Raw genomic sequence first — 22,848 nt, 5'->3', positions numbered from 1 at the left:
CTCAGTCACGCCTAGTGTTTCGGTGTATTCCCGTCTAGTATTTTCCCGAAGGATCTGCTTTATACAAGGCTGGGTTGGTGTATCTTGGACTTGGTTTCTCCCTTTTGATAGTGTTGTAATGTTTTCTATGTTGCTACTTAACCTTCATTTTGAATAGATGCTTATATTCCCTTAAGTGACTTTGCTATGATTTATGTAACCAACCCTCATTTTGAAAAAGTTAGGTTTCTCCGTTGTTTGGCCGGCTAGGTTATTTTTTTTTTTAATGGGATAAAAAAAAAAAAAGAAAAATCAAGGAACACTTCACTGTGCTACTGTTTTCACTGGACTGATCTCATTTAATCCTTCGCTCTCATTTTGATGTCAGTATTAGTTATCTCCATTTTACAGCGCCCCAGAGCAGGCTGGGGTTAAGGTCACACTGTACTGTTCGTGGCAGAATTGGGACCTGAACCAAGTTTCCCGCCTCATTTACATTTATAGTCTTAGCTCTTAATGGACTTTGTAGATGGGCTCACTGTCCTGCTCCTTCCAAGCCAGGCACTTTAGAGCTGGTCAGGTGCCAAGTAGCACTGAGTGACCGATTGCTACCTACATGTCACCTGATACAGCCATGTCCTGATGTTACCCCAGGACCCCAAATGTCAGGTCCTTCTTGTGGGAGGGTGGGGATGGCCCAGACACTGGGCCTTTCCTTCCAGAGACCTCTCACAGCCTCTCCCTTTGTGCTGGGTCACAGCACCTGTGAGGGCATGTTTGGTTTAACTCCTTGCAACCTGCAGGTGGATCCGTGTTCCAGTTCCGCCTGGGCACGAAGTCTGTCCAGTGGAGACTGACCCTGAGATTAGCTTGGAGCCCTGGGTGTGGTGCTTCCCTGTGAGGCTCAGCTGGCTGGCTCCCTCGCCACCCTGCCCTCGGGGCCTCTGCTTCGCTCAGCACCCCCATTGTCCGTGGTTGCCCCAGCCCTTTCTCTGGCCTGATCACCAGAGCTGGAATGACCTCGGGCGTGTGTATCTAGTACCACCCTTTTTTTCCCTTATAAAGTATACTTTTTAGATTTAATTTTGAAATGATTTCAGATTCACAGTTGAGTCACAAAGATAGTACAGAAAGTTCCCAATTACCCTTCACCCAGCTTCCTCTCATGTTTCCTTCTTACATAACCATGGCACGGGGATCAAAACTGAGAAATTGACACTGATCTAACAGTACTAACTCAGCAACAGACTTTAATGGGATTTCATTAGTTTTCCATCGATGTTCTTTTTCTGCTCTTGGACCCACCGATGCCTGCATCTTACAGATGACCTAGACACAGATGTGTCTCTGCCAAAGTCACTACACAAGCTGGTGGCAGAGCTCAAGACACAGCCAGTCCTGCCCTCCTCACCCTTCCCACTTGTCAAGGGACAGGGCTTGCTGCTCTGTAAATGACTAATCACAGACACCCTTGCCCCACCCTGCTAGCCATCCCCATCCCGTTCTGGGGCTGCCTGCCATGGCCTTCCTGCACACGTGCCCACATGCCCTGAAATGGCTGGCTCAACTCCACTCTAATGCACAAGCAGTGTGTGCTGCCTACATGGTCTGCCAGCTGGGCCACTCCTGTCCACTGTGCAGGAGGCCAGTGGCATCGGCCAGTGCTCTTCTCTCTAATGGGAAGATGCCGAGCAAGGCTGATAGAGCTGTTTTTATTTCTGGAGGTTTCTATTGCAGCCCCTCTCTTCCTTCAGCTTTTCTCTTTCTGTCTTGTCTCTGCCGTGTGCTCTCTTTCTCCCAATGCCTTGAACAGGTCTTTCTTCTCCTTCGGCACCTGGAAGGGCTGAGTGGGTGTACCCCCAAGGGGCCTGCCATCTATGCGACCTTCAAGTTTACAAAGGGCTTTTCCACCTGCTCCATGAGCTTCCCACTACGTCTCACGCTTGGGCCTCCCTGGGCAGGAGAGGCCTCCTTCCAGTGAACAGAGGGAGTGGAGCCGCGGTTTGCTGCAGTCCTTGCCCTTCCAGGCAGTTAGGCCGTCTGGTGTTTATCTCAGCTGCCTCTGAGGCGCTCCAAGCCCAGCGCAGACGTGACCTCATCCCCTCTCAAATCATCCCTGGGAGGCAAAAAGGAGTCTGGGATCAACGCTGTCCCCACTTCACAGATGGGAAAATTGAGGGATAAACACACACGCAGACACACACAGCAGATGTGTTGACAAGTCAGTCTGAAATCCCAGAGTCCTGAGTTCAGTTCTTCAGGAGACAAAAGGCCTTCGAGACGACCGGGGTAGTAGTGTTCACCAAATGCCCCAAGAGATAGTGGACTCACTGGGGACACCTACGACTTCCATAGGACCCTGCCTCCAGGGAACTTGTAGTCAGTATCAGCGTGTGGGAATCAGCGTCTGCAATCAGGTGGCTGGGACTCCTGAGAGGAAAGTCCAGTTCCTTGGTGACCCCATAGCCACATTCATGGTGGCAGGCCTCTCTGTGGTAATAGTGCTGTGCCAGGAGGGTCTGGCCTGGAGGGCTGGGCGCTGCCTGGTTACGGAGACCCACTCTGGACAGTCCACAGAGCTCTTCCCATCATGTCTCACCTTCCCACGACTCTGGGCAGGAGTGCTGTTAGAGGTCTACTCTGCAGATGTGCAAACACTGTGAGCCACACGACCCAGGGGCACAGAGCCAGCTAGTGAGCAGGGGCTAAGTGTCTGGCTTCAAGTCCAGTGCTTCGTCTGCTCCACCAAGCCACTGTCCCCCAAAGAGAGGTGCACAAAACCAGCGGGGGGAAAGTAGAAAGAGACGCCCTCACTGTGGGGTGAAGAGCCCCTTTGGCTTGCGTCAGTTTCAGCCCAGCTGGCTCTGCCCTCCTGTCCCAGGATGTTGAAAAGAAAGCTCTAAAGAGGAAAGGTCAGCCTGGGAGAGAGGCAGGAGAACACCAGAGTAACACATTCTCACCCCACTTTTCTTAAGAGCCGTGCCAGGTCCTAAGAGAGGGGCACAAGAGAGCAACAAAGATGCCGCAGGACCCCGCTGCTGCCCTGCAGGCTCACAGTCTTCAGGGGGGAAGACCCTGAAACTGTGTGGGAAGGCAGAGGGCATAGGCGGGCACTGAGGAGGGCTGGGCGAGCTGATAGCAGGCCTTCTTGGCCCAAATCCCCTCCTCCCATGGCCAGACACACGGTGACCACCCCAGCCCTCTCCCCAAACCTTGCCTCACCCGTCCTCTGAGAGCTTGTCTTACCTTCTGCATAAACCAGTCAGTCAGCACTTGGCTTATACTCTCATTTGACCCTATTATATGCCTATGCCCATCTCGCCACCTAGATTAGCATCTCCTCCAAGGCGGGCACTCCTGTCCCACCTGCCCTGTGACACTTAGCACATTTTGGTAAGGAAAGGTTATTAAGAAAGTCAAGTGGGCCTCTCTGGTGGTGCAAGGGGTTAAGATGCAACCTATGAATCTATCAGTAGCCTCTGCAGCACGAGTTCGATCCCCCGGCCAGGGAGCTACCCACGTGGCGCAGCAGACCTCTCCTGACTCGCCTGCTGCTCCCCTCCGCAGAGTACTTCAATCTGCCTGTTCTGTTCCCCACTCTGTCTTTGGTGAGTCCTCTGACCCCCACACCCCTGGCCTGTACCCCAGTTCTTGTATGCATAAATAAATAAATCTTTAAAAAAGAAAAAAAGAAAGTCAAGTGTTCAAAGCAATCATTTCAGACAACGCTGTGGTATGTTTACAACAAAAGCTGGACGGTGGGTCCCAAGCGGGGCCGAACCTTCGTGACGTCATGGGCTTGTGACGACACCGACGCTGGCCTCTGTGGCTCGGCAGCCTGCAGGCAGGATGACGTCAGCGCTGGAACCGGTGGGGATCAGTGCGCGCCGGGTGAATTATCGCGTTTGGCCGCCGGAGACGCGGGGAGGGCCGGGGGGGTGGATCTGATGCGGAGGGCGAAGCCGGGCGGGGGTCAGCGGCTGCGGGGCGGGGCGCCGAGCCCCGGGCGGGCTGGCTCCGCCCCGCGGGCGCCCAGGGCCGGCCAATCCGCGCGGGCCGAGCCGGCGCGCAGCCTATCCGCGCTCAGGGCTCCCCCGGCCCTTCCGCGGTCGCGAGCGCGCCCGGGCCGAGCCCGCCGCGGGAGGGGTCCTGGGCGCCGGACCCCGCGCTGCCCCCCGGCCCGGCCCACCCGCCCCGGCGGGTGCTCGGGGGCCTGGCCCCCGCCTCCCTGGGGACCCGATGGCCGCGGAAGGCCTGGCGGGGGCGCTGACCGCTGTGTTGGGGGGCCAGGGGCTGCGCGTGCAGAGCTGTGACTCGGGGCCGGCCGGGGAGCCGCCGGCGCCGGCGCGTCTGCGGCAGGACGTCTGCTACGTGGTGCTGGCCGTGTTCCTCAACGAGCAGGTGAGCGTCCGCCCGGCGGGCCCGCCGCCCGGCCCTCGGGAGCGCAGCCGACCCCAGTGGAGACCGAGGACCTCCGGCACCAGCCACGCTCCCCGCGTGTGGTGCGCCCCAGTTTTGCAAAGCACTCTCACTTACACTTGCATCCGAACCGCGCGCGGCCCAGCCCTGAGGGTGCCCTGCTAGACGCAGCGGGGCGCGGAGGCGGGGAGCCTGTTTGGCCCGCTAGGCCTCCATTCCTGAGGGGAGGGTCGTCTTACTCTTTCCCTGGAGTCTAGCACACCGCCGGCCTCCGCCTGGGCTGCCCGGTGCTTCAGAGACCGCCCGGAATCCCGTGCACAGTCCTGGCACTTCGGAGCCCCTGTGTGGTGCTCCTTTGGGTGCTGATCCCTGTACAGGTGGCCGTAACAGCTGGAGGTGGGGGGTAAAGAGAGGGGCCTGGCGGTGGGGGGGAGGCATGTTTCAAAGCCGAGACCCCAGTGGGAAGAGGCCACAGACAGCTGGTAAACCAGAGGGGAGCCAGCTACACAATGACATCATACAAAGACACAAAATAGAGCAGGTCATGTGGCACCTCACCCTGTGGGGCCCAACCTCAACCCCTGAAGCAGCTTGCAGGACTTTTAGCCCCTTTCTGAAATGGAAGTCTGAATCCAGAGAGGGAAGAATTGCAGACAGCTGCGCCCCAGTCACACAGGGACAGCCCCTGGAGAACTCAACTATCTGAGGGTGGCCACCAGGAAGGGGAGACTCTGAGATAGAGTCAGGTCCCAGGGCAAGGGGAGGCCCCAGGGCTCCCAGCCCAGCTGTAGTGGGGTGAGGATCCTTTCTCCTCACTCAGGATGAGGTGCTGCTGATCCAGGAGGCCAAGAAGGAGTGCCGGGGGTCATGGTACCTACCTGCGGGGAGAATGGAGCCTGGGGAGACCATCGTTATGGCCCTGCAGCGCGAGGTCAAGGAGGAGGCTGGGCTGCACTGTGAGCCCCTGACCTTGCTGTCTGTGGAGGAGCGGGGTCCCTCCTGGATCCGCTTTGTGTTCCTGGCTCGCCCCACAGGTATGGCTCACCTGGGCACAGTGTGTTTATGGGGCCTGGGGTGGGGAGCATTGCCACCTTCAGCTCATCCTCAGGTGAGATGGACCTCCTATTCTGGCTGGTACAAGCCTGGGCTCACCGGATTCCAGCCTAAGGACTGGACTTACTCCCAGCCCCCAGGACTAGAGGCCAGGACTTCTCATTCTCCTACTCCGTCCCCCTCAACTCTCCCTAGGTGGAACTCTCAAGACTTTCAAGGAGGCAGATGCAGAGTCCCTGCAGGCCGGCTGGTACCCGAGGACCTCTCTGCCCACTCCACTGCGAGCCCATGACATTCTGCACCTGGTAGAGCTCGCCGCTCAGTACAAGCAGCAAGCCAGGCACCCCCTCATTCTGCCCCAAGAGCTTCCCTGCAGCCTGGTCTGCCAGCGGCTCGTGGCCACCTTCACCAGTGTTCAAACGGTGTGGGTGTTAGTGAGTACAGCGGGAGGGCCTCACCTGCCCATCACTGCTTGTGGCTTCACCCCCACGGAGCAGAGGGGTGGCATTAAAATGGCTGTCCTGCGGCTGCTGCAGGAGTGTCTGACCCTGCACCACTTGACTGTGGAGACCAAGGGGTTGCTTGGACTGCAGCACCTGGGCAGAGACCAAACAGATGGTATCTGCCTGAATGTGCTGGTGACAGTGGCTTTTCGGAACCCAGGTACCCAAAATGAGCCCCCAAAAGTTCAGGGCGAGAACTTCTTTTGGTGGAAAGTTATGGAGGAAGACCTACAAATCCAACTCCTGCAGAGGCTTCAGGAATCCTCTGTGGTCCCCATTAACAGATAGGAAGCTGCCATCAGTGGGCACGAAACTGGGTGTCTGTGCTCCCCTCACAGCATGGGAGGCAGGAGGTGGGCAGTCGGGGATCTTGCTGTGCTGGGAGCAGGGTGGTTCCCCTGTTCTCAAGGGCCTTCCATCTCTCCTTGCATGGAGCAGGTCCCTCTTGCGCTAAAAGGGACAGTGCCTTTGACCAAGCAAGGAGTCCAGAGCTCAAGGACCCAGTCGCCCTGACTTCGCAATGAGGCTCTGCTCCCTAAGGGGTTGTGAGGACTGAGATGGCGTCTACTCATCACTTTCCTTGCCCACCTCGGTGTCGGCGACTCTGGTTCCTGAGGCACTGAAAACATGGGAAGGGCGCTGGGGGAGCATATCCTTGCTGAGTAAATAGGTGTTGCTTACCTAACTTCCTGCCTAATGTCTGTGTGGGGAGGAAGTGAGCCGGAAGTGTGGACTGCTGTCTAGGAGCACTGTTCCCCAGCTCCCACCAGCACCTGCCCAGGCCCTCCCAGGTAGTAACTGACATCTCAGGGACAGCCTGTGGGGAGCCAGAAGGCTGGCTCCCTGCTGTCCACCACAGCCTGCCGGCCCTCCAGGGCTCTCCTTATCTCGCCTGCCAGGTGGGAGTTGTGCGAACAGGGGAGAAGCTTCAGTGGGCGAGGAGCTATAAAGCTCTAAATGCTGCCTCTGCCTTTTCACAGCTCAGCCCAAGCCAGAGCCAAATCTTTTCTCCTTCCCCTTTAGTCCAGCTGAATCATGGTAGGGATTACTTTTTAAAGAGGACTTTACTAAAATGTGAGGGGAAACCAAAGAAAGTAGACCATGTTTCATGCGCTACTCACTGCATCTACCGTACAGAAAACACCCACGTGGCTCAGCTTCTGAGGGAACACGGACACCCTGCAGAAGCAGGATAACCTTTCAGCTGCCATGTCTTTCTAGCCTCGGGACCATCGTAGGGGTCATCTCGTCCCCTCTGAGGACTAACATCTTCCAAATGATGGAAGCAGACCTCTCGCTTCGGTTCATTTTTCCCAGTGTCTGAGGGATGACGAGTCCCTCCCTACGCTCAAGGGTAATGGTCTCTGCTCCCAGGAGTTAGCCTGCTAGTCTTCAACCCCGGGTGCCTATTAGAATCACCTGGAGCGCTTTCAAAACTCAGGGACCACCCCAGAGATTCTGATTTAACTTGTGGAGGGTGGGCCCTGGGGCACTGTTATTTTAGAAAGCAACCCAAGTGATTCTGACATCACCGAGTTGAGAGCCACTGATCAGCTGTCTCCAGCCCTGCCCTGGAATGTTTTTGGTGACCCCCCTCAAAGGTGCAACACACACACTTAGGGACAAGTTTTTTTTAAATACCAGGCCCACTGTTTACCACTAAAGAAGTGACACAACCCCTAACAGGAACACTTAAAAAAGGAGACTTGCATACAGATGCTTCCAGATGGCCCAGCCCCCTGCGGTATCAGGGGCAGCTGGCGCTCGGGCGTAGGTAGCTGAACAGTAGAGCTGCTTGGCCAAGAGGGAGGCTGCTGCCTGGCAGGCGCAGAGGAACATCAGGTGTGCACTGCAGAGCCCTCCTCCCTACCCTCCCTCACCTCGCCCACTTAGCTCCAGAGCTGGAAAAGGAATCTGTCTTCCTAGGGGAGGAAGACTGGTCCGAATTAGCAGCGAAGCCCTGGGCAGAAGGACGCAAAGGGTGGAGAAGAAGAGGGCGGCTGTGTCCACGCAACCACACCATTTATTGCCAAGCTGTCTGGGAGGACGCCGCGCGAGTGCCAAGTACGTCGAGGAGGGCAATGTCCAATTCCTGGGCTTGTGGACATTTTCTGAATCGAAGAGTCTAGGCCCAGCTCATCCACTGAGTTCTGCTCCCCAGCCCCCCACCCACACCCAGTGGGCGCGCACACACATGCCCCGTGTCTCTCAGAGCTGCAGTTCAGTCCTCCCCAACTTGAGGAATGCAGGAGAGGTAGAGGTTATTGAGTTTCCTCCTCTTTCATGTCACCTCTTGGCAACCTGCGGCCAGCTTCTAGAAGCGGCATGGGCAGGAAAAGGAAGCACAAGGGGCTCTGGCCTGCTCCTCCTTGCCCAGGAGCGAAGCCAGCCGCTGCAGTCCTGCTGTGAGGTAATGCCTGGCGCTGCCTCTGTGTTCCTGCAGGTCGAGACAGATTCGGGCCGGGCGGGGTGGCAGCCCCAGCCACAGAGGGCATGCAGGGAGAACATCACGACTGGCTGCCCGTACTGCCACCCCTTCCACCAGGCTTGGGGTCTGTAGTCAGGTGGGCATCCTGGCCTCACCTCTACTCTGAGTTCCCTGCTCCCCTACAAGAGTATCTCACTTTGCCAAGAGCAAGGTCTCGCCTCCCTCTTGCTGTCTCAAGCCCCTCTGCCCAGGTGTTGTGGACCTGCTGAGACGGGTTCAGAGGCGCCAGGGAGAAACCAGCTGGAGTTGGAGCCTGGCACCCAGCCCCCCAGCTCCCCAGGCCCTCTCCCGCCCTGGCTACAGTTGCATCAAGGCTCTCATTAGCAGCTGCCCCCGCCTGGGCGCGGAACATGCTTTGGGCATTTGCCATGAGGCAGTTGGAAATTTTGCAACAGTCTCCAGGAGGGCTGAGCAGGAAGAGGGGGCTTTCCCTGCTGTCTACAGCCCCTTCCCATGGTTAAGCCTGGAAGGCGGGAGGAAAAAATGTCAAGTCTCCGCAGCATCTATTGTACCTAGTGTGACATGACAGGGCTCCCTTGTCCCCATCCTTGGGTGAATGGTCATGACCAACGTCAGGCTATCCAATCACTCCCCCGTGTGCCTAGAACTGAGTCACAAGTCTTGGCCCCAGCAACAAATGGCCACTGGAGAAGGGTGGTAGACACAGAACATGTGCGGGGCTGGGTCCCAGTGCTCACCTGGCTGTTACCCAGCTTCCCCAAGAAGGTCCCGAGGACGCCAAGCTGCCTGGGAGGCCGCCTCTTGCTCCTTGGCATCTGGTACCTCAGAGTCCCACTCCCTAAAACCAAGTCTAGTGTGGTCAACAGGCCAAGGTTGTCTTGAGCTAACCTGGGAGCTGAAGCCCAGGCTTCCACGGAGGCACACCCTGGGGTGTAAAGGACATGGAGCCAAGCCCCCGCCCCAGAAGGAGAATGAAGGTGGCAGAGCTGGGCGGGAGGAGGTGTGGACAGAAGTCTCCCCTCCCATCATGCTCCTGGCTCAGACATGCCCTTCTGGGAGCGGGGAGAGGCTCAGGTGAGGACCATGTGGGGGGAACTTGACGAAAGCAATGGCAGCCAGCTCCTTGCAGAACTCCTCGAGTACTACCACGCCCTGGAGGAGAGTCTGGTGGTCCAGCCTGAGGGAGACGGCAGGGGGATCATGGTGGGAGGTGGCAGGAGTGTGCCCGGTTTGACATCCTGAGGGCAATCCCAGGAGACACAACCCAGCAGCAGGCCCTCCTCAGCCCCCGTGCCCTAAAGTACCCTTCTTCCCAGTCCGGGGCCCTCCCTTGGGCACCCATTTTCCTCAGCTACTTACTGCTCCCCAGGAACCTGCCCCATCAGCTGCTTGCGCACCAGGAGTAGTTTGCCTGGGAACTGGGGTACCCTCTGAATTCTCTGCATCAAGTCCCCAATCACCTAGAGTAGGAACAAGGAGGACTGAGGCGTGGACAAGGGTCTCCGCTGCAGGGTCCCTGCGCTCCCACGCCATGTGACTGTGCTTTTCCCTGGTGCTGGAAGGGTGCCCCGGCTTGCCCACCTCCCTGCCCCTCCCCACTGCTGGCACACTCCTGGGGCCCAGGTATCCTCACCCTGACCAGCACAGAGAACAGGCTCCTACAGCCAGGGGCCAGGCTGATGTAGGGATCCAGGAGGTACTCGTGGATATGCGGGTGGGGGAAGAGGGCTAGCCGGGACAGGACTGAGGTCACTTGCAGGTTCAGGCTGTATGGCTGTAGGGAACACAGTGGACAAGCCAAGGGTTGGCAGGGGATGGTGAGCATTTTTGCACTCCCCCAGCAAGGCGCCTGGCCAGTGTGAACGTGTGCGGGGGTGGGAGACTCACGTGATGTGTGTGTGTCATGGATTCCCTGAGGCTGAGGGCCAGAACATGTTAAGGCGTGTGGAACAGAGGCGAGACGGGGCTTCCCAACTGGGGAAAGGTGGGGGGTAGGGGCTGTTGTGGAGCTGGGGAACGGAAGATGACTGGACCCCCATGGCCAGGCCCTGCTGTCCCAAAGGTCTCAAGAGGCACCAGCCTGGAGTTCTCCTGAGACCCTCACCCTGTCACCAAGGCCCAGCCCCGTTGGCTACCTGTTCCAAAATCCGGGACATGCGATCAAACAGCATTCGAAGGAAGTGACCCTCAAAGAAAGGCCGTTCAGGCTCATGGGGGTCCAGGGGCGTGGGATCTGGGGGCCAGCCCCAAGGTGCGACTCGGGAGTTGCACTCCTGGAACTGAGACAGGAAGGGAGGAGTGAGGAGGCAGCACAGTGGTCCTCACTCTGGAAGGCTGGCCAGGGGCTCTTGGTGGGAGCATGCAGCACCTTGGGCCAGAGACCACGGAGGGACAGCTCCGGGTTTATCAACCCAGGGCTTGATGGACCGGGAGTGGGTGCTGGCAGAGGCGTCGACACTCACCAGCCCATATGCATCGTGGACGTACGTGTCATATCCGGTCTCCTCCAGGAAAGCAGAGGTCTTGGCTTCCTCAGGAACCAGGCAGAGGAAACTATGAGACAGGACCCAAGGTGTGGAGGGCCCCGTCCGGGCTGCCCTGCTTGCCCCTGCTCCATCTCAGGCCCTGGGGGCGCACGCCCTCTCAGGCTGCACTGGGTGGGGCTTGGCCCAAGATGGAATAAAGCTCAGGTGGCTCAGACTTCCTGACCTGCACCTACCTGTTGACAATCTCTGTCACTGCAGTTTTGCCATCTGAGTTGGTGGCAGGGGCTGGGGGAGGCTTTGTAGAAGGTTGAAAGCCGGAGTCAAGGAAGCCATCGGTGAAGTAGGGGTCCTCCTCCAGGTCTCTGTGGTGGGAAGACAAGCAGCAGCAATGAGCGAAGAATAGGGTGCTGAGAACTGGGGTGGGTGCCGAAGTGCCAGGGCCTCCCAGAGAGGCCTGGTTTTACTTACAGGTTATCCTCATAGCTCTCGGGCTCAGGGGAGCACCGGGCCACGTAGGGGCGGCCCTCAAGGTTGCACAGGACAAGACTGTGGATGATCCGCTCGTGGGGCTTCTGCAGCAGCTCCTCAAACAGCCGCAGCGTGGTGATGCTGATCTGGGGCAAGAAGCCATCAGCAGGATGCCCCTCCCCCACCCCTATTTCCAGGGGTGCCGGGAACTGCTCACCCAGATAAAAGTCTCCCTAGAACATGGTCAACTTCCCTAGCCAAGGCTATGGAGATAGGTTCTGGGGGGAGTGGGTGGGTGTTTATGTGGGAACCCAGAAGTCTGGTAGGTCCTGGTTCCTTACTAATTTGATGTGTGGTATCAGGCAAGCCAGCCGGCTTCTCTCTCCCTCAGTTCCCAGGACTGAAAAATCAAATATGGACCTCACTTATCACACAGAATGGTGGCAGCCTCAAACAAGTCAGATGACTATAGTAGTTCTCCCTTGTGCTTGGGGGTTGTGTTCCAAGAAACACACACACACACACACACACACACAGACACACACACACAGAGAGACACACACACACACACACACTCCCCCTGTCCCGGATGCCTAAAACTGGAAATAGAACCAAGTCCTATATATATATTACATACCTTCCCATGCCACACTCACCTATGGTAAAGTTTACTCAAAAATGAGGCACAGTAAGAGATTAACACCAATGCTAATAATAAAATAGAACAATTCTAACAATATAATAAAAGTTCGGTGGATGTGGTCGCCCGCTCTTAAAATACCTTATGGTATGGAATATTTTTGGACTTCAGTTGACTCGGATCACTGAAACAGATGGGAGGCTGCTGTATTAAAGAGGTTTGCAAAACATAAAGTGCTGTCACCAGCATGTGATCAGAGACAAGTGCTGTGTGACAAAAGCAGTCAGCCTACCAATCAGTGCCACTGTTCTGTTTTTTGTGTGTGGGTGGAGAGGGGTCAGTACCTCAAAGATAGAACTATCTGGAAAGCTAATGAAAATGGGAAGCCTCAGACAATCCCTTTTGGGGGGTGGGGGCACCTCACCTCATCAGAAAGGTGGTCACAGTGCCTGATGAGGTGGGAGCACAGAGTGTGGGGGCTGTCCCCGAGGGCTGCCGGTGGCTGGTCAGTGTCCAGGAGGAAAGCCACAGCCTCCCGCAGCAGCACAGGGGAGCGGAGCTGGCGCAGCAAGGCTGTGAGCAGGGCGGTGGAAGTCAGGATGCTCTGCTCAGACCTATGAGGAGAGAGCACTGAACCGGCCCCCGGGCTGGGGAAGGACCCACCCTCTCTGAGGTCCCCAAGTCCAAGAATGGGAGGGCTCTGTTGGTCCACAAGTCTCAGAGCGCGTGGGGGGCGGGCTAGGATGTGGGGTGGGGGTAGCCTGGCAAACATTCACTGACGGTGTCCGCAGACTCGGAGCTCTGGCCGAGGAGGTCCCTGGCCTGAGGGGCAGAAAGGGGTGTGATGGGTAGCCCGGCAGACCACGGCCAGGAACTGGACATACACTTACACGTGCAGTAGCTGGGGCTGCAGAATCTCCACAAATAACTTCTCAGTCACAGCCTTTGCCAGGGCATCTGCAACCACCTGGGCCCCAAAGAGCACCCCTTAAGCTTGGTTTACCCTCATCAACAATTTCTGCTGAGAAACCACTATGTCCCCCGCATGGTGCTTAAAACAGGCAGAGGGGCCCAGCCAATCCAGGGCCCTGCCCAGCCTGAGTGAGCCACTGGCCCTCGAAGTGAAGATGGCAAAGGAAATAGTGCGACACTGGGAAACTCATCCCTGCTCACCGTGTGAGCCTCCGTGATCAGGTGGTCGCAGTAATCAAACCAGCCTAGGAAAGCAGCCAAGGCCTCCTTGCCAGGGAAGGAAGCCTCATCAGATGGGGCACTGGGTAACCTGAAGGGAGAGCAAGAAAGCCTTCCTCAGGTATGTTCTGGAAGCTGGGTCCTTTCTCCCTCTGCCCTGGACCTCTGTTCTATTGGGGGTTCTCCGGGAACAGACAGCAAAGATGACGCTCCCTGGAGGGTGAGAAGGGCCCTGGGATGGGCTTTAACCTAGGGAAGGAGGCCAGGTCCCAGGACAGGCAGGGCTTCCTTCCAGTCACTCATGCTGTAGCCCTGCCTTCCCTGGCCAAGCACCTACCTCCAGCTGATGCCCTCTAATGTGGCAATGTCTGCGGGGTCCAGGAAGGCAGGCATGGACTGGTAAAGCTGGCAAAGGTGCCCAACGATCGCGGGGCAGCAAAGGCTGTTCTGCACCAGGTAGGTGGCTGCTGGCTGGGAAGCCACGCTCACCAGAAGCAGCAGGTTCTCCTGGGCCTTTAGGGCCACCCGACCTTTCTAGGGGATAGGGGTGCAACTTCAGGGACATGCACCCAGACCGCCACATCCCTTCCTAGCAACTTGCCACCCCCATGCCTGCCCACTTGGTCTTGGCAGCCACCAGCACCTTGCTCTTACACAACCCAATCAGAGAGATGATCAGGTTGCTCTCCCCGATCCCTCCATCTGGCTCTTCGGTCTCTGCAGGCAGCTGGGTGGTCAAGGCCCAGGCCCCACAGGGAGCCCCATTGGGAGCCTGGCTATGGGGGTGGTCTTTGTTCTGGATGCTGGCTGTTTCTCTGGGCGGAACACTGGGTTCTCTGGATAACTTCTTCCCGACCATCTTTTTACCCTGCAAAGGAGCTAAGGTGAGGCCAGGTGGTAGTGGTCAATCCCCATATGCCCCCTTGGGAAGGCAGATGTACTGGCTGCAGGGCCTTAGCCTAGAGCTGGTGGAGCAGACACCCTGGGGTGTGCCCGTCAACCCCCAGTTCCCAGGAGTCGAACTCACCTCCAGGATGTAGGTGAGCAGGGCTGGGTCCTGCTGGATTTTGGAGCAGAGGACAGTGGTAAACTGTACCTCCTCCTTTTCTGTAAGGGATCCAGGAACTGTCCCACCAAGTCGGAGAAGTTTCTGGAAGAGGAGCAGGATAGCAACAGAGAAGAATGGAGTGGCAGGGAAGAGGGAGGCCTCACCCCCAGACAGCCCTTGGCTTCCTGGCACCTACCTGCACAGGCCTGTGGACATGGAGGTAATGCAGGAGTGGGTGCTGTACCTGAGCCAGCACTTTGCTGAAGAACTGGAACACCTGCTGCCGCATGCCTGGAGGGTACTGGGGGGAAGAGGAGACTGTCGGGAGGAGAAGCAGGTCCCCCTCTTAGACCTCTTCTCCCATGAGGCCAAGGGAGGGCACACCTCCTCCTTCAGCACCACTCAGAGGACACCTTCTCCACCAGCCTCCTTCCCTCAGCACTTTTTTTGAAACCGGCCCCCATGTGCTGCCAGTCCCCTTCCTGCTTTACTGTGCACCATAACCTTGTCAACACTGAACACGCGCTCTGTGGGCCCCTTTGAAGATTCCTCCTCTCCACAGCCGCAAGCCTGTCTGTGTTAATCACCACAGTGTTCCCGGCACCTAGAGCACGGCCTGGCACGGTGTTTCCTCCTCCCGCCCAGGGTGGTGAGAACACACCACCAAAGCAAATAACCGAGGGCCAGTGCCCTGGAGAGGAGGGGGTGGGCTAAGTGATAGGCAGGGGGTGTCCACACTGCAAGGAGCCCCTGCTCCCAGAGGCCCTGGCTCAGCAGAAGGTTCATGGGCACTCGGGTGCTGCCCACCTCGGCCTTGCCCAGTGTGCACAGAGTCTCCAGGATCTTGTGCTGCAGCAGGTACTCCAGGCAGGGCCCGGCTTCACTGGCTGCTGCCTGTTGCCTCTCCTCATACACCAGGATGTCCAGCATCTGCTTCAGCCGCCAGGGAATATCTGTTTTCTTGGCTGGGGTGTTCTCATCTGGGTGAGCAAAAACAAGAATAAGTGGGTAGAAGGGGGGCCACTCTGGCTTGTGGTGTCAGGCCAGGGAGCCCTGGGGGTGGAAAGTGATCAAGGGCAATCTGGAGGGAGACCAGGTTAGCAGTTTGCTCCAAACAAAGCCCAGAGGAAATGGAAGTTGACAGTGGATGCCTCTACTGTAAAAAGCTAGAAGGCCTCATGGACAGGGCCCAGGAGTCAGCCCTCTGACAAATGGGAGCAAGCCCCAGCACTGTATCAGAGGGGAGCAGACTCATCTCCCTGGCCAATCCCTGGCACCTACAGAAGGCTGTGTGCGGGGTCTGCTGGTCAGCGCTGGGCCTGAGGGAGAAGCCAGGGGCTCAGGGGTCTCAGTCAGAGAATTCAGATGCTATTTTCTGCAGTTTCTTGACTGATAACCTCCTAGGGCCTGTTGTGTCTCTTTTATATCCAGGGAAGTCAATACTCTCTTTTTTACAAAGCAGGTAAAAAAAAAAAAATCTGTGGAAAACCTTGGGTTCTGACTGAAACCTGCACCATCAAGCCAGGGTCCTGATGGAAAGGCTGGTTAGTGGGGCTCTCCCGGAGTCCTAGCAGGTAGAGTGTTTTTATAAAGCAAGTTTGGATACTTTGCCACTGGCCTTGGAGCACCCCCTAGCTTTTCTGGAAAGCATAGACGCTAGAGCAAGGCAGTGTGCCTTACCTATTCCAGCACTTCTGGTCTAAGGAGCGTTCTGGAAATTATGAATTGGGCCCCGGGGAAGCCCCAGGTGGACTTGACTCAGTTCTGGGTCTCTTCTACACTTCTGGTGATTGCGGCTCTGTCAAGGCAGTTTCAGACTTGAAAAGCACAAACTTCCAGTTCTGAAATAAGTCCCGGGGATGTACGGTGCAGCATGGTGACTACAGTTAACAATATTGTATTGTGGACTTAAAAGTTGCTAAGAGAGTAATTCTTACAAGTTCTCATCACAAGAAGAAAAATGGGATCATGAATGGCGGCGGGTATTAACTAGACTTGCTGGGCCAATCATTTCTCAACACATACATAGACTGAATCAGAATTTGTATACCTGAAACTAACATAATGCTAAATATCAATGATACCTCAAAAAAAAAAAAAAAAAGGCAAGATCTTAGGTTTAAAGCAGTCATTTTCAGCTGGGGGTAATTTTACCCCCCCGGGGGATATCTGGCATATTCTGGAGAAATATTTAAGTTTGTCACGATGGGGAAGACGTGCTATTGGCATCTAGTTGACAGAGTCCAGAACTGTTAGCACACTACACCCTAAAAGGCAGCACCCTCCAAGGACTGATCCAGTCTAAATGTCAATCGTGACGGACAGACCTGGGTCCCTCTGTGCTTAGACTGCTTTTAATTTCTTGGAATGACTTAGGAAGGAAAGGAAAGGTGTAGGCTGGAATCACACCCCTATTTGAATTCCAGGAGATGGAGAGCTAGGGATGCAGGGCAGGGTTACCTGGCAACCACTGTGCACCCACCAACACCAGCAATGTGACTACACAGCAGCCAATCAGATTACCCCTCAGTCAGATCCTCCTGGGGCCTGGATGACCCAAGCCTTTGCCTTGCTGGGTGTCAGCTGAGGGAAAAGGACAGGCATGTAATGTGCTTTGCTTTTCTTCTCCTACCTTATTTCTATAAGGGAAATGAGTTGACTCAGGAAAAAGAAATTTTCTCATTTTTTTCCCCCTTTAATCAGTAAGCCCTGGCACAGGCCTCTGAGGACGAAGGTCTAGATGTTCTGCCTAGCTGGAAGTTGGGGGACAGTGGGATTCAACCTCTGCTTTGAGAAGTCAGGCCAGTGGGACCCCCACCCCGCTTACCTCAATCTCTCCTAAAAGGTCAGAGTGGGACCAGGCCCCACTCTGCACTCCTGAGCAGTGTATGTCACCTTCCCTAGGACACCTGTGTGTCTGAGCTGCATGGTGACCTCACCCATTTCTTCCCACCCCTCCAAGAGTCCAGGGAGCCCTGGCCCACCTGTGCTTTCGATGTAGTAGTGTGTGATGCCCTTCCAGTGCTCCACGAAGGCTTCTAGCAGGTCAATGCTGGGCTCCCGCTGCAGAGAGAGCAGAGACAACCTAGGTGGCAGCACAGGGAGCGCCGGCTCCAGACTTCCCACCATCCCCTAAGCGTCAGGTCCCCGCTACACCCTGGAGCAGGCACTCTGATCCGGGTTCTCAAAAGGAAATGTAATATATTTTCTCCAGGATGTGTCTGCATTGTCACCATAGCTTGCCAACAATGTCCTGGCACTTCTGATCAGACACCCCTCCCTTCTGGAAATGCTGCCCGTCACAATTCCACAATCCCTAGCCCGGAGGAGCTGAGAATGTTGGCAGGGAAGTAGAAGCAGATCATTTCAATATAACACAGCTATGCTACGGCAGAGGGGCAGAGAGGAAAACAGAAAAGCACCCCCAAAACAACAAAATCAAAATGATACAGATCAAAAACATGGCAAAGAGAACATTCTCAAGCTGAGGGTCTATGAAAATCTATGTTCAAGGCCATGACAGCTCAGCTGAGCCGCAGGGGTAAGGAACTCATACCATTACGAGTGTGTCTTATTTATAATCTTTGTACAAGGCAACAGGCTGGGCACCCCAACTCTTCCTTAAGTAGCTCTGCTCTTAGCCACACCTTCTCCATTCCTTCCACCGAGAAAATTCTGACTCTGTTCTCAGCAAACTTTCCCCTTTTCCAGAAGTGCTCTCTCCACATCCACACCCTGGCTGGCGCTGGCCTTGAACTGGTAACAACCACTTTGCCTGTGAAATCTCCAAAAAAGGGTATTTTTTTCTCTCTCCTTGCAAAGTAAATGTCTGCTGGAGAAAATGCATAATCAAGTTGTCGCTAACCTCTCGCCCTTGCCCGGGTCCCTCGGGAGGCCTGAGTATCCCTTTCTACATCAAGATCTTCACAGTCCCCAGCGAGGTCCAGCTAAGGGCCCCGGCTCCCCAAAGCCCTCTCCAGGGTTCCCGGATGTGTCTCTCACTGACCTCATGCTTCTCGGCATCACTGCACTACAGACTCGAATAATTCATTCCGAAGTATCTTTTGAGCACCTACTGCATACCAGACACCACACTAGATGCTACAGGCAATACAAGGATGTTTAATACCCCATCCTCACAAAACATGCCATGGAAGGGAAGAAAATGTAAAACTGAAAACTGCACTGAACAGTTCAGTGCAACACAGTTCACAGTTCAGTGAACACAGGAGAGGTGGCAAGCGACCTCCGGTCAAGATGGGGTAGACTCTAGCAGGCTGCAACACGTAAGGCTTTACTGAGGTCACAGAGAACTAAAACTAGAATAACTGGGGCAGATTTCAACATTCGGAGAGGAAGGAAAACATTTCCTGCAGAAGGCACTCTGCAAAGTGTGTGGGGAGAAAAAAAACAACGGGTCAATGAGTGTGTGGGACTCGACCGCAAAGTCACAGAGTCAGTTCTTGTTTTTTTTTGTTTGTTTTGTTTTGTTTTTGTTTTTTTACAGGCAAGGAGAAGCAGGTCAAGGCCATCAGAACAGGGTTTTAGGAAGAGTCACCTGGCTGTGGTGTGTAGGAGACAAAGGCAGGACGAATGCTTAGAAGGCCATCACCACGGGGGAGAAGCAATGACACTGAATGAGGCTTTGGGACACCCCCCAGCCTTGGTGGCCCAGGCCATCTTGTCTTCTTTGAAAGTTAGTTGTGGGGGCCATAACCCAACCAGAGTGACACCTCCCAGTCATTCCAAACACCCCAGCCACAGGGAGTGACTGCACTTCGTCCCGTTCTATGCGATACTGTTGTAGCTGGGTAGCAGGCATGGTTCCCACTAGACTGTGAGGGCCTTGAGGACCAGGCTACATGTCTTACATCTCTGCCCCCCTAAAGGCCTGGCACAGAGACTACCAGCAATCATGAGTTTGATGCTCGGCCAGGGAGCTAACCCACATGGCGCAGCAGACCTCTCCTGTCTTGCCCACTGTTCCATGCAGCAGTGTATTTCAGTAGATTCACCTGTTCTGCTCCCCACTCTGTCTCTGGTGAATCCTCTCCCCACGCCCCCTCTGGCCAGTGCCCCAGTTCTTATATGCATAAACAAATAAATCTAAAAAAAAAAAAAAAACAACTTTAATCTAGGCTTAAACCAAAAAAGTCCCGTAAGAATAGGAGTAACAGGAAGAATGTATGTTAGCTAAAACAGCACAAGGAATGAATAATCTTTACCTGAATCAGGAATGAGCTACTGTAACTCAGACCAAATAAACTGTACCAAGTGATCTATATTTAAAAAAGAAACTGAGGAGTTGCTATTCTGGTCTGTCAGAAGAGGGCAGGAGGGAACACTCTTCCTTTTCAATGAGGGAGCAAGCAACTGGGTAGGGACTTAACTTGGTGACCTCAGTTTGGGGAAAGGCCTACCAGAAGATGTGAGGGTGCAGGGGGAGAGAAGGGTTCCCATGCCTCCCAACAATCACTCAGGAACAGTCAAACTTCTAGAGCATTGTTTGTATGTTGCATATGGAGGGGGCCTAAGATCTGCTGCCTAGAAAGAACTCTCTTGATCACCAATATCTCCTCCAGCCACCGATGGAGAAATTCCCACACTGGAGATATTAGAAATGCCCTTCTCAGGGCTGAGGTGCTGTCTGTTCCGTCTGCCCCGCCTTGGGTATGGCGCTTTCCCAGGGAGATAGGAAGTAGTTGTCAGATCACTTTCTGAGATGACAGCCGTTTTGACTGGAGCAGGGAGGAGAGAAGGAAAGATCATTTTGGAAGCTCCTGGAGGTGGGAGGCCCCAGGCTCTGCATGCCTGGGAAGGGCAGGGCTGGGGGCCCGTGAAGAGAGGTGGAAGGTGAAGAAACTGTTCACTTTCTTCACAAATTGCTTAAGGCTGAAACTGTTCTCATTTACAGAAGCTCTGGTTTGGGGATGTGTGCTGGGGCAGAGGGGGGGTGGAACCCAAGTTGTGTCTTCTGAGAACATTTAATAAACTAAACTGACGATTAGGAGGAGGGTTCATACCGTGTGGCAAAAGAATTGTTAACTCTACAGCGGTGCTGGCAGGGTTACAGTTAATGGCGGGCATGGGCCTACCTATCGAAACAGCACACTTATCTGGCTGAATGAAGTGAACCCCTCCAGGCCACCTCTTACCAGCCTTCAGCCCCAACAGAAAGTGGCAAAAACACAAACTGACAGAACTATCAGTAACACTCAGTCTATTTCTCCGTCCACGGCAGCTCCAGGTCTGGCTCCACGTCCCCCCACGGCGGGGTCCACCTGACTGAAGGTCAAGGGGGCAGGTGCGGTGCGGGGCAAAGTGCCCCATGCGCCAGGGAGACCCCGCCTTCTGGGGCTGGGCGCCCGCCCGCCGCCCGCCGCTGTCCCTGTGCCCTCCCTGCGGACCTGCTAGTCAGGACCCGAACTTCCCGAGTGGTGGGTGCGAGGGCCCGCTGGGCCTGAGCAGGGTCTGGCAACCGTCTAGGGGCCGGCCCGGCGCGGAAGCGGGTTATTAAACTCAGGTGACCGGGCCCGAGGGGCGCGGGGAGGCGGACGCCGACAGAGGCTGGGGAGGGGGGTCTGGGGGAGCGCCCGGGAGCCACTACCGGGTGCCAGGGAACGGGCCTGGCCCGGCGGAGCTGGGAACGGCGAGTCTGAGGACGCCGGGAAAGAACCAGGAAGCGGCTGGGGGCGAAGGGTCAGGCCTGGAGCGCGCCGGGGACGAGCTGGGCCGGGCGTGCGGCCCGATCGAGAAAGACGCCCCAGACGCGAGGAGCGCGGTGCTGGGGTTCGGGGCGCCGCGGCCCGGGGAGGGGGTCCCTCGCGAAGCGGCCCGCCGGCTCCTCCCGCGCCCCGCGCCCGCCCTTCCGGCCTAGCCCCGGCGCGGCCACCCGGCGGCCCGCCCCAGCTCCCCGGCCTCACCGCCCCCACGGCCTCCTGCAGCAGCGCCCCGAGCCGGCTCAGCATGATGGCGGCCCGGCCCGGCCCGGCTCCCGGGCGGCGGCGGCGGCGGCGGTGGCGGTGGCGGAGCTCGGGTCGGAGGAGGCGGCCCCAGGCGGGCGAGGGAGGCGGGGCCCTGGCCTGGCCCGCCCCGGCCGGGCTGGGGGCGCCGGCCAGCGGGCAGGGGTAGGAAGCGGGTGGGGGCGCCGGCCTCCGAGGGGCCGCAGCGGACTAGCTCGTCCGAGCCTGCCTGGGGCGCCGTGGGGAGCCTGTGGCAGAGAATGGGGAGGCTTTTTCCTGGAAGAATAAGATTTATGGTTTCTGTGACGCTCTCGACCCCCGCCCCCACCGCCACCCCCTGTCCACACAGCAGCCACTGGCCACATGTGGCTGTTGAGCACTGAAATGTGCTGAACGCAGAGCACATAGGGATTCTGATAACTTAGTGGGAAAAAGAAAAGAGGTGAAAGAGCCAACTGATGTTTTCTATTGATTGCATGCTGAAACGGTAATATATTGGGGTAAATAAATTAATAAAACGAATGTCACTTGTTGCTTGTTATTTTAAGTGGCTACAGCACCGTTCAGATGGCCTGCAGGGCGAGTCAGCTGGCCCCTGTTTGCCCTTTCTGACTGCACCAAGGAAAGAAACACAAGGCGGGTCTCTCGTGGGGGTGGGGTGAGGTGGGGGACACACCCTGGAAAATTACTCTCAAGAAATATGCAGACAAAACCCTCAACCCGAGCAGGGGTTCTGGAATGTCCACAGGAGCGCAAGGCCTCTAGCCGCCAACTCTGCCTGGTTAGAGCCCCAGTTCCAGCTACCACCTCCATCCTGCCAGGAAAGGAAGGAAATCTTCCGGAAGTATTTCTGCTGACTACTGACCTGGTGTGATGAAAGGGTGAGGCGTTAGGGTCCCACTAAGGCAGGGGAGTAGTCTGCATGTCATAGAATGTAGAACCTGTTGTGTGGAGCCTCAGGGTTTCAACCACCGACCCTGCCTTTTGGACGCTACCCACCAGAGGAACTGAGTGGGAGTTGATGGACTGCCTAGCCTTGGCAGTGTGCCCTGCAGTGGGGCTGTAGTCCAGACTGAGTCAGGAGGCGGCCAGGGTCTGGGCCCTAGGGAAGGCCAGGGTTTGGCCAAGACCAGCCTGAGCTGGCATTCGGATCTCAGTTCTGACCGCTGCTTGGGAAAAATAGATGTTTTCAAATAGTTCATCTGCAAACAGGTCCCTGGATGAGCAGCCTTTTGGAAAAGGAGAAGAGGCTTTTAGGTGAAATGTGTAAAGAACAAAGGAAATAAACAAGACTGTTTTGTTTACCCACAAGCAACAGAGAGCCTGAGACTGTAGTCTAGTCCAGCACCATTCTGGGCCCACCTGCTAACAGGAGAAAGAAGCCCACTGCATTAAATCAGCTTCCCCCTCAGCACATTTCAGGGAGTTGTAGGATATAGTGCAAGTGCTTCAGAAATTTATAACCTTTTATTTGGCTTAACTTTTAAATTTTTATTTTGAAAACTCTGCATACATCCATGCCAAAAGTGTTAGCTCCCGTTGATAAATTTCAATTCTGCTTCATTTGGGAGAACTTAGAATAAAGCCTCTCCTGTCAGCTTAAATGAGGTAAGCGGCTGTGGCACGGCAAACAGTTTTAAATGAGCAAGT

The 22,848-nt window shown here is 56.0% G+C and overlaps 2 protein-coding genes across 3 annotated transcripts; one reads left to right on the top strand and one right to left on the bottom strand.

The window, feature by feature from the left end:
* Positions 1-4,218: 4,218 nt before the first annotated feature.
* Positions 4,219-6,242, top strand: NUDT18 (nudix hydrolase 18; the record flags this gene model as incomplete). Of its 2 annotated transcripts, none has more annotated exons than XM_084246359.1 (3): positions 4,219-4,380; positions 5,219-5,432; positions 5,647-6,242. In XM_084246359.1, 3 exons carry the CDS (start codon positions 4,219-4,221, stop codon positions 6,240-6,242), a joined length of 972 nt encoding a protein of 323 aa, XP_084102485.1. The 2 variants fall into 2 exon arrangements, with proteins under 2 accessions (XP_084102485.1, XP_084102484.1); XM_084246358.1 differs by having other exon boundaries at positions 4,219-4,476.
* Positions 6,243-9,308: 3,066 nt separating this feature from the next.
* Positions 9,309-21,204, bottom strand: FHIP2B (FHF complex subunit HOOK interacting protein 2B; the record flags this gene model as incomplete). The annotated part of the gene is made up of 17 exons (XM_084245051.1): positions 9,309-9,580; positions 9,763-9,863; positions 10,037-10,177; positions 10,539-10,682; positions 10,866-10,956; positions 11,123-11,251; positions 11,358-11,503; positions 12,422-12,611; positions 12,888-12,964; positions 13,171-13,279; positions 13,526-13,722; positions 13,832-14,056; positions 14,216-14,338; positions 14,433-14,537; positions 15,044-15,216; positions 17,221-17,299; positions 21,160-21,204. The coding sequence occupies 17 exons, from the start codon at positions 21,202-21,204 to the stop codon at positions 9,442-9,444; spliced, it is 2,214 nt and encodes a 737-aa protein (XP_084101177.1). The 3' UTR covers positions 9,309-9,441.
* Between the last annotated feature and the right edge of the window lie 1,644 nt (positions 21,205-22,848).

The sequence above is a fragment of the Talpa europaea genome (assembly GCF_964194135.1).
Source record: "Talpa europaea genome assembly, chromosome: 10".
Taxonomy (NCBI): domain Eukaryota; kingdom Metazoa; phylum Chordata; class Mammalia; order Eulipotyphla; family Talpidae; genus Talpa; species Talpa europaea.
Note: the sequence above shows the minus strand (reverse complement) of the source record. Positions and strands in the feature narration are given on the sequence as shown.